At 37.5% G+C, this 17,062-nt stretch overlaps 1 protein-coding gene across 1 annotated transcript in view; it reads right to left on the bottom strand.

The window, feature by feature from the left end:
* Window positions 1-648: 648 nt before the first annotated feature.
* The window catches only part of KIF6 (kinesin family member 6), a 158,356-nt gene continuing 141,942 nt past the window's right edge, over window positions 649-17,062 (bottom strand). The window contains 6 exon segments of the mRNA XM_056357424.1: window positions 649-1,178; window positions 4,293-4,393; window positions 6,326-6,415; window positions 13,890-13,978; window positions 15,588-15,723; window positions 16,707-16,791. Of these exon segments, the coding sequence (XP_056213399.1) occupies window positions 1,162-1,178; window positions 4,293-4,393; window positions 6,326-6,415; window positions 13,890-13,978; window positions 15,588-15,723; window positions 16,707-16,791 (518 nt within the window). The 3' untranslated portion in view covers window positions 649-1,161.

Genomic DNA, 17,062 nt, shown 5'->3' with positions numbered 1-17,062 from the left:
AGCAGCTTCACCCAGCAATGGTTTGGAAGCTCTGTTCTTCTCCAGCCAGCTGAGTTGGATGGAGGCAGGATGGTGGCCCTACTCTGCTCAATGAAGCTGTATAAATGGTAGTTCAGTGTATATTAAATACAGTGTTTATATATAACAGAATAAAAAGAATAAAAATACAGACAGACAGCTAAATATTCTGACAGAAGAAGGACATTTTAATATAAACTCTAGTAAAGCAAACATACAAAAGGGGGAAGCCCTGTGGATTTTCCCACCTCTGAACAAATCATTGAACTCTGTCTTCCCAAAGCAATGATAGATTTGACTTTTATTTCACCTTGTACATCCTAAAATCTGCAAAAAGCTTACCAATTTATGTGGTAGCTGTATTGACTTTTACAGAGAATTAAACTGCATTTAAACTTTCACATCTTATTTGTGTTTTACAAGTATTTGCCCAGATTTACTTGAAGCCTATAAAGTTTCATTGTTTATTCTGAAACCTGTCTATTGTGGGAGGGTGTATATTTTGCACATTTAATGTTTTCAAATGAAAAAAAGTAGTTGGGAAATTTTAAACTGTAGAATTAGTTTTTAATAAAAATTAATTTCACATTACAATGCAATCTCAGTATTCTAGTAATCTGATACAAAAACTAGTATTCCTTGGGGAAGAAAAATCAGCAAAAGGTCTCAAATGGAATTTTTCTAGAATTTTGTAACCCAGATAACTACTGTTTTTGCACAGACATCTCTGGATGCCAACTAGATGTAATTAATAAAGCCTTATGCAAATCAATGCAAACAAAACTACCATCAGTAGTAAGAAGTGTTCCTCAGATCAACGATGTAGAAGAACACTAATACATCAGATAATTGTAACATTTAGAAAACATAAAATCAATTCTTAATAACTAAACATATTTGGCAAACTCCTGACTGGTTGATTTATTTTTGCCTAATCTTAATGCAGGCTGAAGATAATGAGTGCAAATATTCAAATATTCCAGAGAAATGGATTTTGCTATGAAAGACAATTTCTATACCTTTACCAATTAAACCTGTACATCTAAAATACTTACTCATACCTGTTTCTAAACAGAAGAGGAAGGGAAAGACTAAAGGTCTTGAATGGATTCTAAAAGGAAATGGTCGACTGTAACAAGAATTTCATTTGTTCCCCAAGCCTGAAAGAAGATAAAGAATACATTAGACTATATTTCAGGTTGTGTTATCAGTTTTAAAACAAACTTCAGAAACACAAAACAAAAAGAAAGGAAAAAAGGTAACCTCTTAATTTTAAACTTTTAAGACAATAAATAAATAAATAAATCATTCATTTACACTTCTGCATTTTCATTTCTCTACCTCAAGACTGCACAATGGCAGGTTTGCAGAGCAGCCCTTTGCGAAACGCTTTCCAGTGTAGTTATGACAATGCTTTGGCAACACCAGCAAGCCCCTCTGAAGGTACCTGCTTTAATTCCGCTCTGTTTAGAAAGCAGATGGTAACAACCTACAAGCCCCTGAGGTAATGCGCACGGAGACCTCTTATTCCCTCCCCGGCGTTACTGTCAAGGATACTGAGCATTCCCACGCTTTCTGTTTATGAAACTTGTTTTACACTCCGCTGCCTTTCGCACACATTTATCCCCCCCTCCCCCCCCCCCCGCCCCCCAGCTAATGTAAAGTGGGGCCCTCAGTTTGCTTCTAAGATGCTGATACTGATAAAGGAAAGCACAGTCAGTATGTTGACATGTTTTAGTTCTAGCAGACATTGGTTTGGCTGAGCCTGTGCTTTCACACGTTGCTTGTTGCAGGGCACTGTGTGTGTCATAATTGTGCAGGGAATGAATACATCAGTGTGCAAATGCAGAAATGCTTACTGAACATCTCTGTTGAAGAGTTTGGGAAGGAGACAACTGAGCACGGGGCTGGGACTCAGCACATGTAGCTTCTATATGAAGCTGTCTGACTCAGCTTAGTGGCCCTGGGCAAAGAATTCGCTCTGGTTTATTTTGTCTATGTTCGAAAATTATTGAGGAAACGTTTTGTGTGAGACTGCTAACACATAACTTTTTCCACCAAAGTATTCAGTCAGAATACATGCCTTCTTGTTCTACTCTTCCTCTCTGCTTAACTCTACTTTGCCTCTAATAGTTTTCTTTTATAAATAAAACCAAGTCCCCATCCCCACCCCAAAAAAGAAAACCCTCCAGTTCTCCTTTGCTTTGGATGCAACTGTTATCAGAAACTCCATATAGCCAATAATGCACAAACACTACAGCAGTTACTGTGCCTGTTGCCTCCTTTTAGTCTAGAAACACGTCAAGGAAGAGCGATGTGCTTATGGGAAAAGGGAACTCATAAAGCTATCACAGATACAGGAATAGTGGAGTCTTGCAGCCCATGGTCTTCTCCCAGCTTGAAAGGCTACCACTGCACCTCATAAATGTCCTCAGGTTTCACTATGGTGCTGAAGTACAAAGTATTTCTTTAATAGTACTAATTATTAGATTTTACCCTCCTTCATCTTGCTAAATTAGAATTTACAGACATTTTTTGATCAATAGTTCCTGCTATCGGTGGCTCCATCCTTCAAACCTGGGAGGTTTCCCCTTTCTTCATAAGTAGTCAAGGAAGAAAACCTTTCTTTCATAGGCCAGGTTGACACCAAATCCTCCTTAGAACTTGCTGCTGAGGTGTCTCTTATCTACAACACATCAGGTCCTACATGTTCGATATACGCGGGTCGTACTGATGAAGCCTCTTGACTCTTTGCTCCCCTGCCTATATCTAGTGACTGGCTGAGTCTGGCAGCCCTGCACTGTCAGGGTGACTCCGTTCCCTTTCAGCTACTTAGGGCAGTATGCAGCTCCTCTTGTCTAACTAAACTCCAGAACAGTTTTAAGTGCTGACTGTCCTTTGTTCTGCAAGAATACCTTTTATAACTTGGGGTCTAATAGCAGTCAATGTAGATAATGCCTAGGTCCTTCTGAGACTGATGGATGAGGGCAGGTAATAGCCTGTGGCTGAAAAACAATCAGGATGGAAAAGGCATTTGAGAGAGATTCCTGATATGGTATAATTTAGGAGATGATCACAGGACAAGCTGTGCTTTTATTAGATGGGTTACTGTACTTCGCAGAATGAGTCAGTTTTGGACCTTCTAAAGGCCTGAAATGTTTGTTGTAAGACACTTACCTCCAACCGTCTTTTGGTGACCTGCCTATAAATTCAAGTTAATGTAATTTGCAGAAGAAAGCTGACAACAGCTTTTCTAAATAAAGACAAAAGGGATCCCAAAGCCTAAGTGTGTTAAGTGTTTGCTTTAGATGAGCATAGGGAAGCTGTTTTTTTAGCCACTGTGTCTTTACCTGACGGTTTTCTGATAAGCAGTGTGATACCGAAACCCCACTTTGTGACAGTGCTAACACCATCTGCCAGGTGCTGATAGCTTGCTGAATAATGCTGTCACCAGCACTCAAGTGCTGATGGAAAGTTATTGCTTGGGTAACCACTACTGCTTTCATCTTCTGTCTAATTGCTTGCTGCCACTAAAAACTCTTATTTAAACCCCCCCAACATACGGGTCGTTTTTCTTTGTCACAATGAATTACTTTTAGGCCACCTTGCAGTGCCACTGTGGTGTATTTATTGCTTTTTGCTTCCTGCCAATTTGAATTATCTTCACTGTAGAGTGAACTTCATTGCCTAACTATGATTGTTCTCGGTACCTGATTTGGTGACAAATACCCATAGAAAGTTTTGCTAGACCTAGATATAGTGAAATAGCTGTTAAGGTCATACTCTGCCGGGGTGGGCCAATGTGTATCATAAGGTAGGGTGCAGTACAATCATTTATGTAATCTTTATTTTGTGTCAGTTGTTACAGCTACATTTGTACCAACTGAAAACCAGGCCAGATAGTTTAAAGAAAAAGTATACAGAAAATTCTGGAAGTGTTTTAATCATCAAGAAACCACATTCAAATCCATTTACTTAAGTGTAAAAAATTACACTGTGCAGGCTGTGCAGACATGCATGCCCCAGAAAGTTTACTGATGGTGACTGAGAAAAACAGACAGACATCACAGTTTTACAATGCAGCATTGAACTACTAAAATAAATACATGTGAAGAACCTCAAGTGTTTAGAACGGCTGAGAACATAATGTAATATAACTTAAGCCAGAATCAGTTCTCACTTGCGTCAGTATAAATGTGGACTAAAGCTATTTTGGCTTTAAAATGCTGTACTGGAGATTTTGGTTTGGCTTCCTATGTTTTGGCAGGATTTACCTTTCTTTTGCAGGATGTTCTGTCTTGCTTTAATGAAAGCTAGGATGTCAGTATCAGCCTTGCTGTCTCCAGTCAGAGGAACAGAAGAACTTGGTGGGGTCCTGAAATAAAGAAAGTGTACTCGTGGACTTGAGCAAGAAGGAAGAAGTTTTTTTTCCTGTTGCGTTATCTCATCTCTTTTTTCAGCATGGAGGACTTTGTTCTTCAGATACATTGTTAGAGGTGGCACAGTACAGAGGAGAACCAAGCTCAAGACTTCTTAATGCTCTTACATAGATTCTTAAGATTAGCCAACATCTTTTTAGTTTGGTAGGGCTACATGCTTATCAGATATAAAACCTCTCACAAAGGGTGAAAAACATTTTACTGCTGAGTCAGAGTTACTGCCAAGTGGAAAAGCCTAATATAGCGAGTGTACCAAAGAAATGAGGTTGTGACTATGCCATGTGTTTGTTTGCTTCAGGAAAAAATGCTATTTATTTGAACAGATCAACAGTATTTTTGCCTACCGTAAGGGAATTAAATTTTCATGCATATACAGAAGTAAACAAACACATGACATTTGTGATATTTGCTGACAGTTGCAACTCCTTTGTGCTGCTGAGTCTCCCGTCCCAGCTGAGGTCTTGTATCTCTGCAGTTAAATCATGGACTTACCTCAGCTTTGGACAGATCCGCCAGTGGTGTAAGACGATGCAGTACAGCGTAGCTGTTCTAATCAGCTCAGAAAGCTATGAATTTGGCCCTGTGTCTTTAGCCTTGTTTAAAGACTGGGCACTAATGGTGAAATGAGAAATATAGTGGCAAAAATTACAGTATGGAAGGACAAGGGGAACTGAAGGGAGAAACATTTTTTTTAACATATCCTACCTTTGTAATTACAGCTTACTGACTATTGCAGTAGGATGTAATTGTGGAAGTCCGATATCCTTGTCTTTGTGCTATTAATTAAGTGCTCAGTGTTGAATTAGTGAACCAAAATGGGAAAAAAATATAGAATGAACTATGAACTTAATAAAATGTATCTTTTAATGTGATTTACAAGGTGATCTCAGAACACCAGTAAAGGACTATTGTCTTATTGAGTTTCATTTGATCAGCAACAATCTAACAAATACACAATGTATTTGAGAAAGTACTGACTAAATTCCATTTTAGCTTCTCTTTTTCTTTTTTTCTTAAACACAAATGCAATTGAAAAAAATAGGTTTTGGGGGATGAAATTTTCCATGATTTTTTGCTGTTCTAGAAATGGATTGTTTTGGAAAATGAAAGAAAAAAACCCTTGTGATTTGTTCTTATTAATGCAGTAGGAAAAATAGTGACTTAACCATATTTTCCTAAGGGCCTTAATAGCCAGAACTGTTAGGCACAATAAGAATGTATCTTCTGGAAGTATACTGACTTGGCATGATATTTTGGTGGGAGGAAAGAACATGGAAATGAGCACATTAGAAAAACTAGAGTAGCTGTCAAAAAAAAAAAAAAGGAAAGGTAGTTTCTGTTAACCTGCTAAGCTAATTTTCACAAAGCAGTACCTCTTTTGAGAAAACACGATGTGTAACCTTTGCCAAGCCTGACACACCCAGGCTGCTGGCATAATTTTATTTTACTAGAATAATTTATAGGAGAGACATTAAAAATATTTTAAGGACAAAATCATGAGAATGAAAAAATCTTTGCACAGTTCCTGCCTTGTATACTCTGATCTCTCTTCCTTTCAAATGTTTTTATTTACTCTTTCAGAGTCCCTTCTCTTGCTGAGAAGACACAACCTTGAGGATTCATGAGCTTATGGGGAAAAAACCCTCAGGTCAAACAAGAAACTACCTCTTTAATAGTGATAATGCAGCTACTTGGTGTAAAGCTATGGGACAAGCTTGGTGTTGTTTTGGAAGTTGGAGGAAAATCAGCAATTTCAGTTTTGTTTTTGTTTTTTAAGAAGACTGCTAAAGAGACTGGTAGAGGGTTATCTGGGCATATTACTTACTGGTTTGCTTTTTTTCTCTGAATAGCCCAGGTACACTTCTTACCTTGTTCTTAAAGTAGGACTACTAGAAGTGGTTGAATTGTTTTTCCCAGCTGGATCTTCATTAGGGCTGACTCTTGTGGTCTCTGAAAAACTGGAATGAGAGCAGAAATGAAAGAAAGAATATAGATATTGTGGAAGGAATACTAACACATGCTAATTAACTAAAAGGAAGCTGTTTTTCAAGACTTTTTTTATCTAGATAAAGCACTTGTTTACTGGAAGAGGATTTTCAGTTGAATGCATGTGATGATTAGGTTTATGTAGAGAATGTGGCTATGAAAGAATGACTTATAAGCTCATAAAGATTATATTTTTAGTATTTGCCTTCTAAGCAGGGCTTGTAAAGCACTTTGATGTATCTGATGTACAGTTTTTAATAGTATATTTAGTTCCCAAACTGACTATTAGTCAAGTGAGGCCTTAGCTCATTTTCCATTCTTCCTTTAGTCAGGCAAAAATATTACCAAAATCAGTGGGAGACTGGATAAAAACTCAGTGAGGACTTGGGATGTGGCTTGTTGATGATAGCCAAATATATTGCAAACAGCTGTTGTGCATTCCTGTCCCTGCAGATATCGTTATCAAGGAACCTCTCCACTAGGAAGGCAGATTTCTGCCATGGGATGTCTAGGGACTGTCTCCTTTCCCTGGTGGTTGCATATGCTGCTGGATCTGGTGCCAACCTTAGAGAGTGGAAACACTGGATGACTCAGGTTTAGGATTTTTCCAGTAGATGGCAGGATTGGCAAGATCTTGCTTTTCTAACTCTGCAGTAGTTTGTTCACTGTTGGCTGATGAATTGATATTTCTGGCAGAGAACTTGAAAAAGGAAAGAAATTTATTACTAAAATTTTACTGTATTACACTGTGCCAGGTTCAGTTTTGCCGAAGATATTGTGCCCAAGAGTATAAGTCATTTTCAAATGAACAGCTCCAGGTTTACGAAATGTTTCTCTTTAACTCCTCGAGTCCCATACCATTCACACCTGCCTAAATGGATTAAAACCCCCTTAAGATTCAGCCTAATTCAATTAAAGCAATATCATATTTAATGTTAATAATATTCTGTACTTTATTATGCCTAAACATTACAGGAGCTAGAAAGGATGTGTGATGTTATTACCTACTATGTGGTTTAACAATATCTGGGAACTTCACATCATAGTTCTACTTTAGGATTTCCTGAACATTTTTTCCATTAATTTGACAGTTCTTAAAAACTAAGTGATGTAGGGTCTTAAATTCAATTTTCTAAAAGGACTCTGTGTCTGTGCCCTGAGATACCTAGGCATCCAAGTCATATAACCATGGTTTAATAAATCACTACACATCAACTGAACCATAGCAACCATCCACAGCTGTCCTTAGCCTGCAACAAATGTAAGGTAATGTGACTTAATGTGATCCTTTTCCATTGCTTTATTTTCATTGAAATAAGCTTCTCTGCTTTTTATTTGCCATGAACAGAATGGGTAATTTTATAAATACTGTGAGTCAGCTGAAGTAATTTATTTTTAAGCTGCAGTAGTTTATATATTTGAACTAATTTCTTCCATTTAATGTAAGTGAAAATTATTCTCCAGAATTGTTAAATCCCCATTTTAAAGGGGACTTTGACCCAGATTCATTAAAAAACCTAGACACTACGGGTGTGACAGGGTTTGACCTCTAGGGATCTCACTTTCAAGTGGATTCCTGGACCCAGGACAATATGCCAAAACCTGTGTTAGAGTGCTCTGGGGGTACTGGGCACCTCAGGAAGGTGATATTAAAAAAACCCCTTAGACTGAGTTGGTGCTCAGAATCAGGAAATTAACATTACTGTGCTCAGAGGTGGACCTTCAACTCCTGCCCTCTGCCTGTGGGGATACAGACAGACGTTTTTGTCTGTGGGATGCAATCTCATCTCCTGCAAGTTAAGGAAATTTACAAGGAAGCTTATAAACATTTTTTGTAATGACTCAAAGTGCTGCTTCCATATAAGAGGTTAACAGTTAAAGTACTAATCTAACAAATGAGCCCCTCAGCTTGGCAGAACTCAAATCCATGTTTTAAGTATCCCAGAAATTTCTCTAATCCCTAGGTAGAGGGATGACCTTGGATGGGGATAATTTGTATCCTTCATGCTGAAGCTCTGATAATCTTTCTATGGCATTGCAAGATACATTAAATCATAAGGGAATGAAAAAGTGTAATTTTTCTGTGCAGTGGTTTGTATGCTCAGAGGAAGCTGGAGCCTAGCTTGTTCTTAGAAGCCAGGACTCTCCTCCTTCATCTGAGGGTTAGATGCTGCTCCAGAGATGAGAAAAGATGAGAAATTTTGCTAGTACTGCTCTAAATTTAATGGAAAGTCACTATGACAGCATGGGAAGGGGGTAATGATCTCCCTCTCTGTGTGTTAAGCCTGAAGGACTGGACATCTCAGGATGCTCGACAAAGCCAGACAAAACCATAGCTGACCTGATTTAGTGTGGTGCTAGTCCTCCTTCAAGCAAGGAGTTGGTTTGGAGATCTCTAGAGGTGCTTTCCAGCCAACATTTCTTTAATGTGTAAATAGAAACTCCTGGATTACAGTTTTGCATTTTGATGGACACACAAGGTGTAGAAGTCCTGCCTCTTTGTCTTTCTCCTGAGCTCTAATACCATTCATGTTCTGTTGACAAAGTATAATTCCCATTTTCATTCTGAATCAATCTGATATTTCCTTGAGTTGAATTTAAGAAGTCTCAAGGCACTGTTTCCTGACAGCTTCAGTGAAATTCCTGCTTCTTCTGGAGATTAAGGATGGTCTGTCAACTTCATATGTCTCAGTTCTTTTTTTAACCTTGCATCTGAAATTCCACCCTCTGGGTAATTGGGTAGTAATGGGATGGGGCAGCAGCTAGAGAGATATACGCAGAGTGGCTGCAGGAACCTAAGGGCCAGAGACAACCGTCCCATGGACTGATCAGCTCCATCAAGCCCATAGGACAGAGCAGCTGGAGAGATGATGAGTGTCGTGGTTGATTTGCCAGCTGAAAAAAAAGTGGAAAATCGGGTAGATTAAAATGGAAAGCATAAATTTTGAAGGTGTGCAACCTCTGCAATGTTAAAAAACCTCAGCTGCAGTTCTTCCATTGTCTGAGCCTTGGATGAGAGAGGAACAGATGTTCTGTATAAAGGCAGGCAAGATAAAAGATGCTTAAAAACTGAGCATTGTAGTATTTGGTTACAAATTTAAACTTGGCTTGCAGATTCATAGATAAATTGTTCAAATTAAGTTTTACCAACAGAATGTGAAAACCTTTGAAATATCATTAATCAATGACATTATTCACAGATTATATTTTATCATCATGTAACCCTGCATAAAATTGGCAGGAATGAAAAATTATTACAATAGAAAATGCTGCAATGTATGTATGTATGTGAACATTTCCCTTGTTTCACATAGCATCAATATAGGGCGTAAATTTTGCAATCCAGGACAATAAATGTTAAAAAATTTGATGCTTAAATCTATCAGAGAACATGAAAAGTTATCTGAAAATATCTCCAAGGAAATCTAGAGTGACAGGAATATTTTGAAGAAGAAGCTGGAGAGCCAAGGAGTCTGAGATTGAACATACTGTGGGATTTGCTGGAATAGGACAAATGAGATTCAGTAAAAGGGAATGAGCAAGGTTAAGAAAGATCTGATTGAATGAAAAAGAATCTATTCCTTTTGAGAGAAGGAAAAAAAGAATCCAAAAATTTTTAGAAGATTTGAATAACTATCCAACATTTGCTTGATTCAAGAAGAATACAAGAACAGTTCAACACTAGTGAAATTAAATATTCAGTGAGAGAAGTAACTCAAACAGACAAGGACCTGATAAATTTCTTAAATGAAAGCCAGTGTGGGAAAAGACTATATGAGGATGAAAAAAACACTGTGCTTGAATTCTGAAGTGGAGCAGACGTGGAGTGCTGAGCTCAACATGCATTTTAAGAATTTTTGCAGACTTCACAGGAACCCATTAAGGGACATAAACGTACATATAGTACAAGTTGCAGTTAGCACCACAGCTTTACGGTAGAGACAATATAGACAAGTAGGGTATTCTCTTTCAAGTTTGAGGGATTTTGTTAGGTATTCCTTTTGAATAAAATAACTTTTTGATGATTATTTTAGGTTTCTCTTCCTTTCTTTTTGTACTGTGAGTCTGGGATTGCTGATTAGACCCTTTTCTGTCTGAAATATAGAGATGGGTCATTCTTTCTCCACCTTGCACAGCTGTTCTTCATTTTAGAGTAATATATTCAGATCAGATGAGATTTAATATTTCTGCAACCTTCATATGAAAGACATATGCAAAGACAAATATGGTCTGGAAACCTTCTGAAGCTACTCAACAGGTTAATGAGTGTGAGTCTGTAAGACTACAATACACAAACTACTGGTTTCAGCTACTTTAGGTACATCAGATTTGGTAACGTGATTAACTTGTTCAAGAAATTATCTTCCTTATGTAGAAATGTTTTTCTTATGCCAAACCCACTAATAACCCTTATGTCACCTTTTTCCCCACTTGAGCTCTGTGGTCACTGAAATTAATGTTTTACTTCTTACTCTAGTGAGGGCAGGATCAAGCCTTACCAACTGTGGCAGAAATGCTCACTGTTCAACTTTTTTATTAACATAGACTCATTGCAGCACTTAACTATTCAGCCATTTTTTTTTTCCGATTGAAAAAGAGGCATGTTTGGCCATGAATCAACTACCTTTTATATGTGTGTATCCTTCTTAAGCCTCAAAAGGATTACCAGCTTCCGTCCTCTGTTATTTCAGTTATAAATTGATTTAATACAAAATGCGATGTGAGGCTATCACATTCCCTTCCCAAGGCTTAATTTTCTCTGGTAACATGATTAAGGTGTGTCAAACAATAACAATCCACATGCCTCGTGCACTAGAAGGTGATCAAAAGATTTTGCCTCAAAACCATATATAAATCTCAAGAAAGATTATGAATATACCTGTATCCTTTATATGCTGAGACAGGTAATTTATTACTTCTAATTTATATCCATTCACACTCAGGAGTTTGTCTGAATGGTTTTACTACATGCTTACTATGTCAACAGCAATCTTTGATTTCTGACATGCAGCCCATTAAGTTTTAGATCTCATTACTATTGAACACAAATGTGAACTGAATTCCATCTTGTAAATAGGTTTTATTTACACCGCATCATAACAAATATAATTCATGTCAGTTTCTGCTTTTGCGAGCAGTTATTCTGGGTGAAGATAGCAGTATCATTTCAGAGAAAGAGACTTGATTTCTAGGTGAATTAGAAGCCAAGAGCCATTTGTGCCTTAGGACTATGTAATTAATTGTAGACTGGACTCATCCTAAACAATCATGCGATCTGGTAAGCAAAGTTCCTGTGTCAACTGAGGTCAAGGAAATCCTTGGGAGATAAATATTCTACTGTTTTATAAGCCTAAAGCATGTGGAATTAGAAACTTTTACTCTATAATGTTATTGCCTCAAATAGGGGAAAAAGTAAATTTTCTTGCACAATGGGATGTTAAGCCTGCAGCTCCCACCTCACAAAAAGCAGAAATACTGTTTCTGCTTCCATATACATCACACTGCAAACATACCTATGTAAAATACATTTAAAGAGCCTAACATAAAATAAGATCAACTTTCTGGAACTATAAGGAGGAAAGAGCAGTTAACTTCAAAAGACCATTGTGACAATATTAATAGAGATGGGAAAACAAAACTATATTCATCGTGACTCCCTCTACAATATAAGTTCAAGAAGATGACTGTTCTGCCTCTATGATCTATACACAAGGATCATCCAGTCTCAGTCAACATATCCATTACTCAGACAAAGAGAAACTCTTCATTATAAAGAATGTGATTTTTCACAAGAGACCATGCAAGGCAGTACATGATGCTGAAATAAACTTGGCAGCTGAAAGCAGCCAGGCACCTTCCCCCGTTCTATTCCAAATGCTAGACACACTTTTCTGAGACCTGTCCTCCAGTAATAAATACAAATGGTAAAGACATTTGAAAGAAAAGTTTAAAAGAAAATTAAAAAGAAACCAGTTATGCAGTTTCGCTTTTGAGATAGGGTGGGGGATGCGAAATCAGTCTCTCATTGCACTGGAAAGTTCCTGGGCATTATCATATGTTCTTTTTAGTTCTAGCTCAGATTGCAAAAGATACCTCTCTCCTGAGCAATGCATCAGCACACCAACTGGAAATTGTTGCTCCCAAGAGCAATGAGGCAGAGACGTTGTGCAAGAGGTCCTTAGTTCAGTTCAGTACGAAGCTAAAGTGACAGTCATGGATTGCTTGAGCTAATTTGGCTGACTTTGTACTAAGCCAGACCAAAAACGCTCTCATGTTCTGTTCCGTCAGCTTTTCTGTGGAACAAGTAACCTTTAGCCTAAAACCAGAAGTGAAAAGCTCAAATTAGGCCTAAAACCTGCCAGCCATTTGCAAAGTGAATACTGTCAAAGTCTTGAGACAGCACAGAGTAAGAACTGAAGCAAAGTAGAGAAGACTAGAGTCAGTTTTCATCAGTTTGAGACATCTGAAAATGCCTTCTTAGACAACTTTAGAGGATTGTTTCATTCTCTGTACTGCTTATGGAGTACTACATTTTTATTGTAAACTGTCATGTATCTATAGTAAAGATTCAAATAGATTTTACAGTTTAAAGAAAATCCAGTATTCATTATTTAATGGTATATAGGATATATTATGTTTGCTGCAAAGCAGGAAATGTCATTTATGCAGGGTGTTGTTATAAAATAGTAGGTGAAGCCACTCATCAGAGAAAGATTAACTGTATAATGAGAAGGAGGGGGAGAGAAGGAGAAAAGGAAAGGAAGAGGGAGGCGGGGACAGAAAAAGGAAGAGGCAAGGAGAGAGACCACCTCCATTTATTGTCAATGACTATGGAAACCTGCACATTCAGGTATGTGTTTTCCTGCACTCTACTCTGCTTGAAGGCTATGAAAGGTCTATTACTGCAAATTTAAATTAAAGGCTTTGAAATCAGAAGTAGCTGATGATGAAACAACCATGATGATTACATTTTTCTACTGTGGAGGATGCACTAGTGCTTTACAATATCAAATGCAATATCATTGCAGAATAATATGCTGCATAAACGTAGCACCAGGACATTTTTCATCAGAAAATCTATCTAGGCTATATATTAAATAATTGGTTTGCACCTTCTTGAATACATTGAAAAGGAGATATAGTCTCCTCATATAGCAAAACTGACTGGTACCAGACTTGCCTTTCTTTGCTATCTGTCACGGGGCCCCTAGTGACAGATTTCAAGGATCCCAAGACCAAGTCAAAAAAACCGAGCTACAATAAACTACCTTCCAAATGACTTCAAAATAACTGAATGATAAAAATATATTTTCTACATAGCCATTTATTTTGTAACTGGAAACGTGGTGTTTGAATGTGGTATCTGCAAAAGCATTCTGGTGAACTGCACTTCTAAAATTGCATTTTTTTACAAGAAGGTAAGGAAGAGAAAGATGACCAATTTACCTGTTAGTTGATAGGTGTTGCGAGGATCTGATAAACTGAGGATGAACAGTCACGGTGTCTGGTGCACTAACCATCTCTGACTTTTCCTGCTGGGTTTAGATTGAAAAACAAAATTATGTAGGATAGGATTTTTTCAGAGTGCTTAATATTGGCCTACAGGTCTCAGCAATAACAAGGTAGGCAATGACTCATTCAGAAAACACAAAGTCTGAATCACACAGCATTTCTTCACTTGGACAAACACTTCTGAACAAAGAGAAAAGTGTTTAGGATTGGTTCAAGTATTTTTAAGCTCAAGTTACAGGTTTTTAATATGTAACAGCATGTGTTCACCGATTTGAGTTTCTTAGGGAGCTCAGATGTATAGATAGGTCAAGATCCAAGAAATCAATCCCAATTATTTTTTCCAGTTTTCTAATCTTCTACTGATGAATCATGAGAGGCTGAATCCTGGACCTCTCCTGTTAAGGGATAAAGAAAAATGTGCTCCAGTGGATTCAAGAATATTACCTGCAGCGCTTTGAAAAGCCTAAATATTTAGACAGGAGGGTGACTAAAACATTATCCTCTTTGCCACTAATGTGGTTAGGGATTTTAACCTGAAAAGTATTTTGCAACAATAACTCAAAGTTAAGCTAGTTCGGTGGCACTTTATGGATAACTACATTCCACGTGTTAAGTTCTGTATTTACTTTAGGCTGTTTCCTTAATAATACAGTTTAATTTATAATCATAAGAATTAAAAAAACCCAACGGCTAAACACTTCTTTGTTTATAACAACTTTCCCCAAAGAGTGAATCTTCTCTTCCAGTTAATAATAAAGGATATGGGATGAACTGCACTAGGCATTCTTTGTCATTAGGCTGATGTGCATTTCATGGCAGTGCTTTGCTGTGAGATGCCATGCCACTACTTGGAAGACATGAAAAATGTGTCAGAAGGGGAGCATAAGAAAGCTGTATTGTTTCAGTTGATCCCCCCCTCTGGACCCTCTTGTACTGTCTCCTGTGTTTGTGAAATTGTGTAGCGTTCAGACTGATTGTGTTATGAACTTCCAATACACAGTTCAAAATGTCATCTCGTCAGTTTGGTTTTGCACAAGTCATTAAACTAGAGCACTCTGTTTCTGCTGGGTTCTTAAACAGGCAATGATAGCAGTGGTGGGACTCAGCCAGAGAGTGAGGGGCTGTGCTGTGAGCTGCTGACCCTCTGGGAGCTTAGGGAAGCTGGAAGGTTGCTGGAGTCTTTGCAAACAAAGGAAGCTAAAAACCAATTACGTTTGCTGGGATTTGTCCATCTTACAGCTATGACTGCCATCTTTTAATGCACGTGTCATAAACCTGATGAAATCATAGTTTTGCTAGCAGTAAAAAAGATTATTTTTTCCAATGTCCTCTATTTGTTTTATGTCCCTTCAGAGTTTTTGGCATTTTGGGACCATTCTTTGCTTTCAATCAAGTTGTCTGGAGGAATGTCAAAACAAAAAATAAAGCAGAAAGCAAACGTTTTGCTTCATTTATGTTAGCTTCATACAAGTATTATCCACATTAGCTTTGTCTGATTTACATTGGCAAAGTACAGGTGAATCAGGCACCAAGTCCCATTCTTCATACTCCTTTCTATCTAGTCAATTAACTACTTCTTTAAGAAACGATTAAAGGTGTTACATTTAAATGAAAACGGAAGTGATTTCATACCTGTAAATTTATTGCCTCTTCAGACCACCACATTTCGAAGTCCTTTTGCAGCTTCATCTTGACTTTTTCTATAAGAAGCTCCAGGTGCTCAATCTCAACCTTCAGCCCTTTCAAGTGATTGAACATTGTTTTGTAACTAATATGGAAAAAGAAAGTGTGTTACAGAACTTCCAGCACGTCTGAACAAAGCTTTATCCTACCTAGAACAGTTACGGATTTAAACTACAGAAGAATATATAGTAAACAGAGATGCAGGGGACAGAGACAGATTGGTGGTCGGAAGAGACATCCCATATTATTTAAGAGCTTCACCAGACAGTAAATACAAAAAATCTCACCCCACAAAGCTTTTATTCAGTAAAGAAATTAGTGACATTCAAGTGGGATGAGTATTGATTAACAATTAAAATCCAGGTTCAGTCAAATCTGTCAATTATTTTGTTTGGTTTCTCAGCATGTTGCCATTAATAAACAACTGGTCACCAGAGCTTGGATTCAGGTAGGAGATGAGACCGATTCACCTTTCAGATGCAAACTTCATTGGCTAACATAGAGTTGGGGCTTTACCAGTAGTATGAAATAGCCAGAAGCTTCCTCACAGATTGCACATAACATAAACACTAGCAAGTTGCTTAAAACTGATATCCTTGCGTCTGTTTTCTTTTAGCCTTCTGGCTACATTGACATTAGAGTGAGAGCTGGTTAACCAGTACATATTCTGCACGTTATTTACACTTAGTCAATCCTGTATAGCCTAAAAGTTTCCCTTAGGTCAAGGAAGGCAGGACATTTCTGAATCAGCCAAAAAGGTTCACAACACATTTGGATTCAAACAACAAGTTTCTAATACTAATCCTCAGGGAGGACATTTAGCTATTTTTATTTGTTTTTAGCCATTAGCTCAAGCATAACTTTTCCCCACTCGCATAGCGGCATCTTACAGACAAACCAACTACATACACACAAATTTAAAAACTATTAGTGAACCACAAAGCTGACATTTTTAAAATGTCAGAGAAAACTCTGAGGGTAGCTGTGTGTACAGAATTGTAACTGGAATACACTATCAGTATAATTTATCTTCCGAAGGATAGCAGAAGTTTAAGGCAGAAGTAATACCTTTGCTTTTCTTCTTCAATTTGCATTCGAAGTTTCTCTTCTACTGGATCAAGCATATTTAGCTCTTCAGAAGGACTAGAAACAGCTGTAAGAGAAATGGTCAGATGTAAGCAATGACATTATTATGTCGAACCAAGCAACTTTTAATTAGGAAAAAAACCCCAATTTTCAAGAGGTAAGTAATGAAATGGGGGTCATTAACCATTTCTCTGGAAATGTTTCTTCAAATTGCTTATTTAGGCCTTAATATAAGAGATGCTTAATAACCAGTGATTTGAATTAAGTTGCTTTTAATATTTTTTTTCCCAGTAAAGACCAGAATATTCATTTTAGATATGAATAAAAGTGAGTTTGCC

The sequence above is a fragment of the Falco biarmicus genome, chromosome 12, assembly GCF_023638135.1.
Source record: "Falco biarmicus isolate bFalBia1 chromosome 12, bFalBia1.pri, whole genome shotgun sequence".
Classification (NCBI taxonomy): Eukaryota; Metazoa; Chordata; class Aves; order Falconiformes; family Falconidae; genus Falco; species Falco biarmicus.
The sequence above is the reverse complement of the archived record's forward strand: the minus strand, read 5'-3'. Positions and strand labels throughout refer to the sequence as shown.